This window comes from Gallinula chloropus (genome assembly GCF_964237585.1).
Source record: "Gallinula chloropus genome assembly, chromosome: 12".
Taxonomy (NCBI): domain Eukaryota; kingdom Metazoa; phylum Chordata; class Aves; order Gruiformes; family Rallidae; genus Gallinula; species Gallinula chloropus.
The window spans coordinates 17,519,296-17,532,420 of record NC_140097.1 but is presented as its reverse complement, the minus strand read 5'-3'; the positions used below and the strand labels follow the sequence as shown (position 1 = coordinate 17,532,420).

General features: G+C 45.9%; 1 protein-coding gene across 1 annotated transcript; it reads left to right on the top strand.

Annotated features, from left to right (window-relative positions):
* Positions 1 to 342: 342 nt before the first annotated feature.
* ISY1 (ISY1 splicing factor homolog) lies at positions 343 to 11,356 on the top strand. The gene is made up of 11 exons (XM_084269659.1): positions 343 to 388; positions 615 to 637; positions 2,354 to 2,405; positions 2,993 to 3,058; positions 3,635 to 3,677; positions 3,845 to 3,957; positions 4,651 to 4,768; positions 6,130 to 6,252; positions 8,421 to 8,530; positions 9,085 to 9,171; positions 10,575 to 11,356. Exons 1-11 carry the CDS (start codon positions 386 to 388, stop codon positions 10,680 to 10,682), a joined length of 846 nt encoding a protein of 281 aa, XP_084125785.1. The 5' UTR covers positions 343 to 385; the 3' UTR covers positions 10,683 to 11,356.
* The last annotated feature ends 1,769 nt before the right edge of the window (positions 11,357 to 13,125 follow it).

The window sequence follows — 13,125 nt, the reverse complement described above, 5'->3', positions numbered from 1 at the left end:
GCTTCAGGCAAGGGGAGGTTCAATTCGCTGAGACCTACGGCGACGCGAAGCTGCAGCTCGGTGGCCGGGCCGAGGCCGGACCGATCGCTCCGTGGCCGAGGAGGGGTCTGTGCGGGGCGGGAGGCGCGGGCCCGGCCGCCGCAGATCGCAAAGCCGGCGGCGCGCGAAAGGACTGTGGCGCGGCTCCGCGAGGCAGCGGCGCCTCTAGAGGCAGGCGGCAGCTCCGCGCATGCGCAGCCGGGCAGTGAGTGCCGCTCTCGGCGAGGCGGGTGGAGCGCGCGCAGTGGGGGCGGATTCCAGTTCCGGGCCACGGCGCGTCTTCTTCCGGGGCCTCTCCTGGCGGCGGTGGCGGGCTGCGGGGAGGGAACGCGACTCGACCGGCGCCATGGTGAGTGGGGGCCTCGGCCGGCCGCCCGCGCTTCCCACTGGCCCGTGTACCCGGCGGCGGGAGCTGTGTGGAGAGCGCGGCTGCAGGCAGCCGCTCGCTCGCTGGCTCCTGCGCCGGGCGCCCCGCTGGCGACTGGGGCTGCGAGGATGAGGAGCGAGGCGAGGGCCTGGCGGCCGCTCCCTCCCTCCCGCCCCGCGGGTAACGGTGTCTGTTTTCTCTCTTTCAGGCTCGCAACGCGGAGAAGGCCATGTAAGTACGGGCGCTCCGGGCCCTGGGCAGTGTCCGTCCCGGCCGGCGCTGCTCCCGGGAGGCTTCCCGTGACCAGCTGTTGCGGCCCGTGTCCTGGCGGGGCTTGCGCGGCCAGCCACAGCAGGAGAGATGCTGCAGCAGGGGCCGGGTGGGAACGTGGTGAAACGCGTTCTCCTGGCTCCTTACGGTTCTAGGCAGCCCCCGGGCTTGGAGTAGAGGTGCCAGGCTCCATAGGGATCTGTCAGTGCTGGCTTAAGTACAGTTCTTGCTTGGGAGTGCCTTGGGCTGAACCTAGGGGCTTCAACATATTTATTTTGGTATTGATTTTCCCGAGTGCCTTTCAGAAATGTTGCAAACTGCATACTAAGAGCTACCAGTTTAGAGTCTCTTCAACATATTTGTCTCATAGGATCATAGAATGGAAGAGACCTTTAGAGGCAATCTAGGCCACCCCCCCCTGCAGTGAGCAGGGACACCTTTCACTAGATCCAGTTGCTCAGAGCCCCATCAAGCCTGACCTTGAATGTCTCCAGGGATGGGGCCTCCACCACCTCTCTGGGCAATCTGTTCTAGTGAGCTACTACCCTCACACTGAAGGACTTTTTCCTAACATTCAACCTAAATTTCCCCTTTCGAAGTTTAAAACTGTTACCCCTTGGCCTACTGCTCCATGCCCTCATGAGCAGTTCTTTTCCAGCTTTATTATAGGCACCTCTCAGGTATTGGAAGGCTGCTATAAGGTCCCCTTGCAGCCTTCTCTTCTCCAAGCCAAACTCTCTCAGCCTGTCCTCATAGGAGAGGTGTTCCAGCCTTTTGATGATTTTTGTGGCCCTCCTCTGGACCTGCTCTGACAGGTCCATGTCCTTGCATTAAGATTACAGAAGGACAGGTCCATGTCCTTGTCTTTCTCTGTCCAAAGCTGGATGCAGTACTGTAGGTGAGGTCTCACCAGAGCAGAGGGACGGAATCATGTCTCTATTTGTTCATTTCCCTAACACTTTCTGAGCTTCTGTCAGTAACTCTGAGGGAGGCTGCAGAGACTACAGCTGTCCAATGCCTTGTGAGGTGGTGATCCCATTCTGTGCAGGGGACACTGGTTGGGTGGTGTGACTTTTCATTCATTTAATTCCCCCTAGCAGCAGGTGGAGCCTAGATAATTGCCTTAGATGCAGAGTATAGGTATGTCATTAGAAGGTATTAAATAATTTGCTTTGTAATGTAACTACTATGTGACTAGTAAATAAAACTGCATTAAAAAGCTGTAGTTGGTAGGCTCTGCTCAGTTGTGAGACATTCAGGGTATTTAAGTAATCTTAAGAAACTCAGTTGCAAACTGCTGCCTTCCTTGCAGAGGTTTCCCCCCCCCCTCCCCTTGAGTTTTTTGTTTGCTTTTTGGTGAATGCCCTGCTAAGATATGTAAACTTTATGTTTCAGCTTATAACTTGTTGATATCCTTTTGCTGTTAGTACCTAACGTGCTGGCATAAGCTAAGCAGACAAAATAACTAGCTGCTTACCAGGATTTATACGTATCTAAAGAATTCACCCCTGAGGATTTCTTGTGTGGAAGAAGTTGCTAGCTAGATGAGTTAGTCAATGAATATGTTGAAGCCTTTGTTTTCTACAGACTGTAATTAAGCTAGTAATAAACATCCAGGGCAAAACATGTTCCTGTTGGAATGTAGATAAGTAAATCTGTTCCCTTTCTTCTCTTTAGGACGGCCTTGGCAAGGTTTCGTCAGGCTCAGCTTGAGGAAGGAAAAGTAAAGGTATGACGTAAAAATCCTAGAGCTTTGTTAGCTGGGGTCAGGGGTGGAATGGAAGCCACACGCAGACCTGCCTGGCAGCCCTCAAAAGGGTGGTGTGCCAGCTGCAGGTGTCCTGTAGGAGCGTGATGAGAGAAAGAGAAAAGTTTCTCTTACAAGAGAAAATAATCTTGGGGGAAAAAAAGAAATCCCAGTGTTTAGGTAGTGGCAGTTGAGAACATAAGGCCTACACTTGTTAGCTGCTTGGAAAACAGCAGAGTGTATTTATATGCCAGTATCCCAGCATATTGATGTAATTCAGCTGTCTTGAATGGAACATTATTTGTATTGGGGGGGATTGCGGGGTGATTGGAAGAACAACAGGTGGCAGATTTTGTTTGGAATAATGTGGACTTAGCAGGTTGTTATATTCTGTGCTCCTTGAGTTTGGCAGGGCTGTGATTCATCGGTTTTCACTTAAAAACTGTGGGAGCAGAAGGCACTGGTGCTTGGTAGTGTAGTTTGGGATTAATCAAGCAATAAAGTGTGTGTGAAATGTGTGAATATATTTGTGCTGCATTAACACTTTGGTGTGTGGTTCTGTCAAACAGGAACGAAGGCCTTTCCTTGCCTCAGAGTGTAATGAATTGCCGAAGGCTGAGAAATGGCGCCGGCAGGTAATGGCACGGTACAGGTGTTCCAGTCTGTAGTAGGTGGAACTTTAGCACTTCCTGTTCAGACAGCCTGCTTACAGCTTTTGTTCAGGCTTACTCAGTATAACAGTTAGACCCCAGAATAATTTAGATTGGAAGATCGTACAGTTCACAACTGTTCACAGCAGGTCCTGCCAAATCAAGTTGCCCTGGGCCACGTCCAGGTTTTGAGTATCATCAGGAACTTGGATTCCACAACTTTTTGGGGTCCCTGTTCCAGTGTTCAACCATCTTAATGATATTTTTGCCCTTAAATGTAGTTAGGATTTTCCCCCCTTCCGACTTGTTTATTGCTACTTGTCCCATTGTCATCACCTCAGTCAGCCTGGCTCTGTCTTCTCTATATGCTCCAGGCAATAGCTTATTCCCTTCTCGTCTCGAAAGCCAGATGAAACCCTGTTCTTGCTCAGCCTTTCTCTGCTTCACATGCTCCTGCCTTCACCTCACATAAAAATGCTTCCTTGTTTATGAACCTTCTGAGGTACTGTATTTGTGTCTGAATAAAACCTATATTCACTTTCTGTATTCTTATTTAACTAGATCATTGGGGAAATTTCCAAGAAAGTGGCACAGATTCAAAATGGTAAGATTCTTCTGTTTATGTTTTATCTCTTTGAATCTCTACTCCTAAGCAGTTACCATAAAAATCCCATTTCATCTGAACTGTGATGTTTCCATTGCACGTGTTCTGAAATTGCTCTGGTGTTTCAGGAGGCTGCTTAACATGTTGCTTTTCCCCCCTCCTAATAGCTGGATTAGGTGAATTCAGAATTCGGGACCTGAATGATGAAATAAACAAACTTCTGAGGGAGAAGGGACACTGGGAATTCAGAATAAAGGAGCTGGGAGGTCCTGATTATGCTGTAAGTGTAGAATACTTTGTTACTCTGTGGTTGTTCCGCTTACAAGTGACTAATGAGAAAAAAATCTGTAATGGTGAACCATGTATTACTTGGCCAGTGTCTATTAGAGAGAAACTTCTATCAGCCCTTAAAAAGTTAGGTTGTCTTAAAAATAAATACTTGTTTCCTTGATGAGCAAATCAGGCTTTGTCATTTGGCACACCTCTTCGAGGGGTTAAGAGTTTGCTGCAGTGGTCTGATGTTACCCATCAGTGGGTGTTGTTTTTCCATACTGTCTCAGTCTGTAGAAGGGTTCTCACTCAGATCACCTGGTTACTGCTGAAAATGAAGTAATGGGACTGGCTGTCACTTCCCAAAACACTGAACGTGCTTATTGTCAGATTTAGTAGTGCCCCTTTAGCTGATGCCTGGATATGCTACTGCACAGTACGACAGGTTGGGATGTTTTGTGGAGGTGAATCAGGTACGAGCCCTCTGTGGTTTGCATCATCATTTTAACTGTGATCTTGTTGTTATAAAGAGAGAATGTGTGTAAAAACAGGCTCTGAGGTTGTTTTACTTGTGAGGTTGGTTAAACTGGTATGGTGTATCTCCTTTCTCCATCCTCTAATCTATTAAAATGCCCAGGCATACAGGGAATGCAAGATGTAAGAGGAATAACATTTAAAACAATCAACTCTGCTAATTTTTCAGCGGATTGGACCAAAAATGCTAGATCATGAAGGGAAAGAAGTTCCAGGAAACAGAGGTTACAAATATTTTGGAGCTGCAAAGGATTTACCAGGAGTTAGAGAACTTTTTGAAAAGGAACGTAAGTAAATAGCAAATGTTCCCACATGTGAAACTACAATCCTGAGTAAAATGCCCACTCTAGTAGGTAGGGAGTGCTGCTAACAGCATGTCCTGGCCTGTGCCTTAGCCCAGCTACATGAAATGCTGAATGCAAGTAATTATTAAATGCTGTTTGTTTGGGAAAATACCACCTTTAAGGAAATGTAGAAAAGAGTGAACTCCCCACAGAAATCTGAGTTTAAAGTAAAGAACTGATGTCCTATGGAAACTTTCCAGCTTAATGGGTTAACTAACTGCTGAGTTCCAATTAGTACTCTGAGTTCAGGGGAAAAAAAAGGAAGTTGCTTTGCATATAATTTTAGAAGCAGGAATTGGCTTTCATAATAGGAAAAACTAGATGTAAGTGGATAAATTTGTATGTATTGATTTATTATAGAATAAGTGGGAACTCCTTGGACCTGAAGGTGAGGGAGGCCCATTGAATCAGCTCTGTCTTATCTACCACCTGCAAAGAAAAACTACGGGAAGTACTGTGTGATCTGGGGGAGCTTTAGTTCCTTTCATTTCTGGCCTTGCTCAGTACTGGGACTCCAGTACAAGGGGAAAGACAACCATGTGTATGACTGTGTAGGACTGCCATAGGGTGGGAACAGGGCAATATGAAGCATCAGGTCATAGAACCACAGAATAGTCTGGGTTGGAAGGGACCCCAAGGATCACAGAGTTCCAAGCCCCTGCCACAGGCAGGGACACCAACCTCCAGGCCTGGAGCTACACAACATTGCCCAGGGCCCCATCCAGCCTGGCCTTGAACACCTCTGGGGATGGGGCATCCACAGCCTCTCTGGGCAGCCTGTTCCAGCACCTCACCACTCTGTGTAAAGAACTCCCCCCCAATATCTAATCTAACCCTTCTGTCCTTTAGCTTCAATCCATCCCCCTTGTCCTGCCATTGTCTGCCCTTTTAAAAAGCTGATTCCCCTCCTGTTTCTTTTCTCCCTTCAGGTACTGGAAGGCTGCAATGAGGTCCCCCCACAGCCTTCTCTTCTCTAGGCTGAACAAGCCTAGCTCCCTCAGCCTCTCTTTGTAGGGGAGGTGCTCCAGCCCTCTGATCATCTTTGTGGCCTCCTCTGAACCCTCTCCAGAGGAGGGCTGCGAAGATGATTAGAGGGCTGGAGCATGAATTCAAACAGTTTTGAACAGACAGAGCAAAATCAGTATTTTACATATAAAGATAATATAGTCTCAGTATACGCCTGATAGTGGCAGTGGTTCAGATCACCCATTGGTAGCTGTACCTGCTGTGAGGTCGATAGGAGCTAGGAACATGCAGCAAGCCATTGAGATGGGTGTGGATGAATGAGTCGTGTGTTCTTTCAGCCCTCCCACCACCTCGGAAGACTCGAGCTGAGCTTATGAAATCCATTGATGCAGAGTACTATGGCTACAGGGATGAAGATGATGGTATTCTGGAGCCGCTGGAGCAAGAACATGAGAAGAAAGGTATGTGAGATTCAAGCCCTGCCTGAGTCAGCCCCAGAACGTTGATGGTGAACTCTGAAGTTCAGATCTTTTTTTCCTCTGCTGGTGTTGTCTTGTGCTTACCTGTCAGATTTCATTTGCCATGTAGGTATCCATCTCACTGTTGTGTAAGGCATTGCAGATCTGGGGAGGGGGATGCTGTAGAGTGTCCTTTCATCTTTACTGCTTTAATGGTTTCATATTGTCAGCAAGTGATGTGCTCTTGAAGCAAAATCTCATTACTTTTTGTGCTCCAGAACATAAGAGAGTAGGTTACAGCTGGGAGATCTGTGGAACCTGAGCAGTTATCTCCCTCTTGATTGTACCATCTGTTGCCTGTCTCACCTCATTATTTAGCCAGAAACATCATGGTTTAGTTTTCCCCCTGAAACCCATACATTCTCAGTAGGCAATAATTACCCGTGTGTCTGCTCCTGTAGTTCCCTCACTTTGTTTCTGTTGACTTGCCCAATAAAGACACCAGAATTGAGTCTAATTCCTGAAACTCTGTAAAGAGTTTAGAGAGAACTCTGCATTCTTCTGGCATTTGTGTAGCTTTAAGCAAGAAGCTGCAAACCTCCTTGTCTGACCCTGGCAGTTTGTTGTGGTTTGTCCAGCGTGTCTTTTCTCCGATCTCTTCTGAAGCCTCAGCTGCAAGCAGACCTTCAGTGCTCTGTAGGAAAAGGTCCTGGCATCAAACCCTTGCAGGCACTTCCACAGAACACAGCAGGCAAACCAAGTTGCTCTTGCTTGAATGCTGCTGCTTTGTGTATACAGTTATGCCTTTGGAATTGGAGAGAAAAGCATTCCTCAAACCTGCAGGAAGTGACTTGCGGAAACGATTGCAAGGTGTTGAGCTTCAAACTGTTACCAGTACTTAGTATCTCCTAGTGTGGCCATCCACTTCTTACTTATCCTTCTCTGTGTGTGAGATCTTCACAGTATTGCACATTGGATGTCATGCCTTAGCAGTTAGGTTGTAAGATGGGGAGGAAGAGTGGAATGAAGGAAATACTTCAATTAAATGTCACCCATAGCATAGCCTAGAGCTTCGTGCCGAGTGACTGGTGGCTGGCTGGCAGGCAGGCAATCAGTTGATGGCACAAAGGCGGAAGTTGTGTGGTGCAGGGCTGCCAAACAGCCTCCCACTCAGTCTTTGTCTGGCACTATTTGCAGACTGGAGATGTTGCTTGTCTAGATTTGTGTGGTTAGTGACAAAAAATACCTTTGGTGATTGTGCCCCTTGAAATAACAAGGCTAGGGATGCTAACAGAGCCAGTGGGTGTACTGTTAACTTACAGTTAATGTACTATTAATGCACAAAAGCTAAGATTCTCTTAAAAGCACAAACAAGTGGTTGTGGTTTTTACCTTATCAGAAGAGTTAAATTTTTGTGAACCGAAGTATTATAAAAACTTATTTTGGGGTACTTTTCCTGTTACCAAACTACACAGAGGCAGCCATGCACCATGGGTTAGTTACATCTTGCTTTCTCAGAGAGAATGTTTGAATGCTTAATGTTTCAGAGCTAGGGGAAGGACTGCTGACATGTGGTGTGGCAGGCATTTCATGCTGCCTGGTTGGATTAATCATGCACTTCCCTAGGATTTCTGTACACTGGCCCTGTCACTGATTGAGCTTCTTACAACTTGTTCCAGCACTCTTACTTAGCACCCTGCTAGCAGCGAGTTACAGAATTGGAATCATGCTACCAACCAAGAGAAATACACTACGAGATGAAAAGAGAAAAACTTACATGGGTGGTCACTATAAGGAGTGTAATTATGTTTAATTAACTTCGTGGTGATCAATGTTCCTGTATCTGTTGATGTGCTACAGAGCTGGAAGAGCCACTTAGCCTGGTTATGTGAGCTTGTTCATCAGGTCAGAAAAGTAGGTTGATAGTTATCCAGGACATTTTGAGTCTGAAACATGCACAGATGAGGGCACTGGCAAGTACCACACTAACACTGGGTTTTGCTCAGACTATGCTGGTATGTTTTATTAGATACTGCATCAAGGTTCTACAGTAAGTGTGTGTTACCACACAGAAGATTTAGTAAGAAGTTTAAGTTTGTTGGGAAAGCTTTGGAAATGGGGCTATGCAGCTTTCACTACTTCTCAGATACACTTTTTCCTTTGCTAACCAGTTATAGCAGAAGCAGTAGAAAAATGGAAAATGGAGAGAGAAGCGCGACTTGCAAGAGGTGAGGAGGAAGAGGAGGAGGAAGTAAATATCTATGCTGTCAACGATGACGAGGTATGTGATGGTTCAGGTGATCTAACATTTCATGTGCTGATCTAACATTTCATTTAGTCTAATGTTTCCATGCTGCTAAAAACCTGTTTGCTGCTGCGTTCTGCCCTTCTCTGGTGGTTTCTTCAGTTTTGTTTTATATAAACTATCCCGATTCATAAGCCCAGCTCTCAGCTGTGCACATGAGGCAGTACAGAGCTGTACACGAAGTGGTATACAGATTTTTAAAGCACTTGCTTCTAGGATAGCTGGCTCCTCTCTTGTTTATAGCTTTGTTGTGGAACCAGAGAGATACAGAAGAGGAGGGAACATAGCCATGTCTCTGTCACAGCAGATGAAAACCCATATGAAAAGTTAAAGCAGTAATTCTGAAAATGTGGAGGAGTGGGATGTGAATGTCACACTTGTATTCCTTTGTTGTTTGGTCCTGTTCACCTACTTCTTGCCTTTGTAGTGTTGATAGTGCTCTTTCTGACTGCTCTTAGCAAAGCAAACTAAAAAGGTGGGTTTGACCCCTTCAGAAAATAAGATGTGGCTTAATGTATTTTTTTTTCCAGTCTGATGAGGAAGGTGGCAGGGAAAAAGAAGGTGAAGAAGGCCAACAGAAATTCATCGCACATGTTCCAGTGCCATCTCAGCAAGAGGTAAGGGCGTAAGGCAGCTGAGTTGCAGAGATGTACCGTGGCTGTTGCAATACAGACTTCTGAACTTGTGGCAGGTCATCAGTAAAAGTGCCCTCGATTTGTTATTTCTGTGGATCTGCAGCTGTTTAATCCCCTTGCAAATGCTGTGGAACTGGCCAGAATTATGGTACCATTGCTGTAACCCTTTTCATCTGAGAATTTCCAAGCCTTCATAAGTATTGCATAAATTGAAGAGTTTTGTGGAGATATGATCAAGATAACCCTGATTAGCTGCTAAATTTTTACTGTACTTTTCTGCTGCTGTTTAAGTGGGGTTTTTTCATTTAATGGGATGATTTCTGAACTGCAGGCTTTGCCCTCATAGGTTTTCTGAAGTTATTTTGGTGTCATGACTTTGAATTGGCTGTTAGAAACTGCTCTAGGATGTATGTTGCCTTACAATTGACAGGTTGCTTGAAGTAGAGCTCAGGCAAGAAAGTCCCTGTCTTTTGTTAGGAATGTCTTTACATGGTGGTTTGTCCCCTGATGTCATCTTGTCAGACAAACAACGTACTCTGCTGTGAAGTAGTCATGCTGCACATGTGATGGCTTGTCAAAGCCACAGGAGAGAAATAAGGATTAAAACCGATGCTTTCTGGCTGATGGTGTTCTCTTCATGAAGAGAGCATCACTGAGTATCAAAACTTGCTTTCTAATGCATAACCACTGATCCACAAAGAAATCTCTTCTAATTAGATGTAGCCAGTGTAATATTTTCTCTTTTTTTAGTGGCAAATGACCCCATACCTTATGTCTATGGGATCACACCTTCCAGATTCAGAATTACAAAAAGCTGTGGTTCAGAATGTTTATTTTTGAGAGATACCATGTGCGATTTGAACAAATACAAAGTTACCACTAAGAATGAAACAAGCCTTGCGGGTTGCTGGCTATTGGATCATTAAAGTACACGCTTGTTAAAGCATTCTGTGCTGCTGGCACTTTCTGACAGAGTTTAGCTGTTCCTAGTGTGGAAGCCACGCTCACTAAACTTCAGGGGCACAGACTAGCGTGGTTAACTCTACCTGCTCTCCATTTGTTAGTGCTGGATGTGAGGCACTTGTTTGAAATCAAATTCTGGCAAGTGTAATGAGAGTAAAATAAAATTGCTGCTCGTGTCCTGATTAAAAAGGGTGGGAGTGTAGATCTGAAATGGAGGCATTGCTTTTACTGCTTCTTCTGGATTCCATGAGTTTCAGATTATATTAAAAAGATACTCCCGATTTATCTTAATTCAGCTTTTTACACTGATATATGCCTTTAACTTTCACTGTTTCCTGCTTTTAATTCCTCCTGTCTCAGTAGCTCAGTGCAGCAGGTTTTGGCAGCTCAAGCTGAATGCCATCCTGTTTTTCTGTTTGCAGATTGAGGAAGCCCTTGTACGTAGAAAGAAGATGGAACTTCTTCAGAAGTATGCCAGCGAAACCCTCATGGCACAGAGCGAAGAAGCAAAAACACTTTTAGGACTGTAACATTGCACCAGAATGTTCTATAACCCACCTGAAAGTAGCAGGTTCATACGTTCTGGTAGCGACCACTTTTAGCTCTGCAAGTGCTTTGGGTGTTCAGGGCAGAGGAGGCTGCAGGGTGTTCTGTAGGAGGAAAACCTCATTTTGGTTTCTCTGCTGAGGTGACTCGCACGTCAGTGCTGACAAAGAGCAAACCTGGGCTAACTTGTCTCTGCATCTTCAGCAGCTGTGTCCACCCCGTCACTTCGTAAAAGGGTCTGTGCAGCGGGGCCTCTCTGGTAGACCTGCAAACCCAGGGACTCCTTAGACCCTGAAGGGAAGCTGGCTGACCCCCACCATTCTGCCTGCTGTATCCTAGCTGTAAGTGTGCGCATCGTCCTCGTGTTGATCTTTGCTGACCTGACTGCAGAAGCCCCTTACTCTGTGATGCTGGGGTAGTTTACTAGAGTGACCTGGAACCTGTTTGGAGGTACCTCAGTGGCAGATCTCGGGAGTGACTTGGAAGCTGATTTGGTTCTTTATGTAACTCATGCAGCATGTGGAAAACCTGTAACCCATTTTGTGGTTTGTAACCGTGCCTGGGTGAGCTGCTTAAACGCTGGATATTTCAGCAGCTATTGTAAATACTTCCAACTTTGCTACACCCTGTTCAAAGATTTTTAGTAAAACTTACTACAACCCAATGCCTTGTTTCATTCTAGCTCAAAGAATTGTGTTGTTTCATTGGTTGTAGCCAAAGAATGGGACCATAAACAGATGTCTGTGTAGGGATTCGAAGCTGTGCATCCCCTGCTGCTCTTGGCTTGTGGATCCTGTGAGAAGAGGCGGACTACAGCAGAGGCTGTTTAGAGTCTTACAGGTGACTATCATTGTTATACAGGCCTGAACAAATGAAACCTTAAATCAGACATCTGCAGGCATGGAGTAGAATTGCTGTTCAAGGAATTTAACATTTCATAACCAAGTAACCTGTCTGGGGCTGTTCAGAGGTTCTAGATGCTCTTAGTATCCAGTTCTGTTGATTGTAAATAATCCACTTCAGAATACTCAGATCTCCAAATGGTGGAGGCATGCTTTGTCTTACTTGATGGAAATGATTAAACAAAAAAAGCCTTGGGAAAGTGGGCAACAGAGCTGTGATATTTAATCTTAATACATCAAAAACTCAAGTATCGATAGCATGCAGACAACTAAAGTAAAAACACATTCTTCCTGTCAGCAGCGTGGCTTTCCTGCTTTGTAATTGAGCAGCAAATTAGTATGTTCATTGACTCACAGTGTTTGTGTGCTCTGCCGTGCAAGCGCCTGTCTAAAGATGTGTTTAGTTTTTGCTGTTGCTCCTTCAGTGTTTCCTGTTCTTGGGTTTGGAGAGGGTGCTGTGCTTCTATCCGTGTGCTGCTTGCATTGGTGTCAAAGACAACGCTGTTCCCTGACAGCCCTGGCCATCAAGAATTAAAAAGTAGGCTCCTTTCATGTTGGGTGTGCGAACGGGTTTGTAGTGTAGCAGTACCCCATCAGACTGGTGTGCTTCACCTGGAAGGCATTAGTACATTAAGAGTAAAGGCCTTGTTGCCTGGCACTAACTGAGTTGCAGGAGCTTAATAAATTGCCAGGCAGTCTAAGTCTGTATCACACAGGAGGACTGATCACCAAACCATGCCATGACTGGGTGGGGGGATACGACACCGCAAAACCCCTTAGAGCAGCCACATGGGCTTGCCAAAAAGGCGTTTGGAGCTAAAGCTCTGCTGTCACCAGCCCCATCCAACCCTGTGCCTGCTAGATGGTACATACATCTTTTTGTTTGTTCAGTACAACTGTTCTTCTCTAGGGGAACAGTGCTTGGAAGAAGAATGCCAGTCCTGCTGCAGATTTGCTGAACTGTATGCTGGAGGGGACCCCATTAGATTTAGGGGGGGAACCCAACTATTTTGCATACTGTCTGTGAGTTTGATAATGCTGAGGTTAATCCTTACTGTCACTATGACTCTGTAGCATATAAGACAGAAAACAAGGTTAAAGACAGATCAGAGGTAGTGATAATTACAGAAGGCATAAAAAAAGACCCCAAATACTAAAACCTGGAAAGAATGGGAAAATTGAGACAGGATAGTAATTGCATTTGTGTTCAAAGGAGTAGCTACCAGCCCTGAGCAAGACCAATAAGTGAGGTCGATAGAGAAGTCCTCAGGGCCGTGCTGAGCTCTGCTGGGCAGTGCTGAGCTCTGCTGGGCAGCACAGAAAGGGAATAGATGTACAAAGCTGCAGTACAGAGCTGTGTGATGGGGGGCTGCAACCCACTGCACTCAGCACCCACTCTTGCTCTGAGGGTGAAGTGTTTTTGAGCTGAATGCTCTTTCTGACTGTGCCTGAGCCAACAAATTGCCAAGTGATTGTTTGCCAGCAGCAGCCGGTAGCAGAGTGACTTGTTCTGCTTGCTGCACAG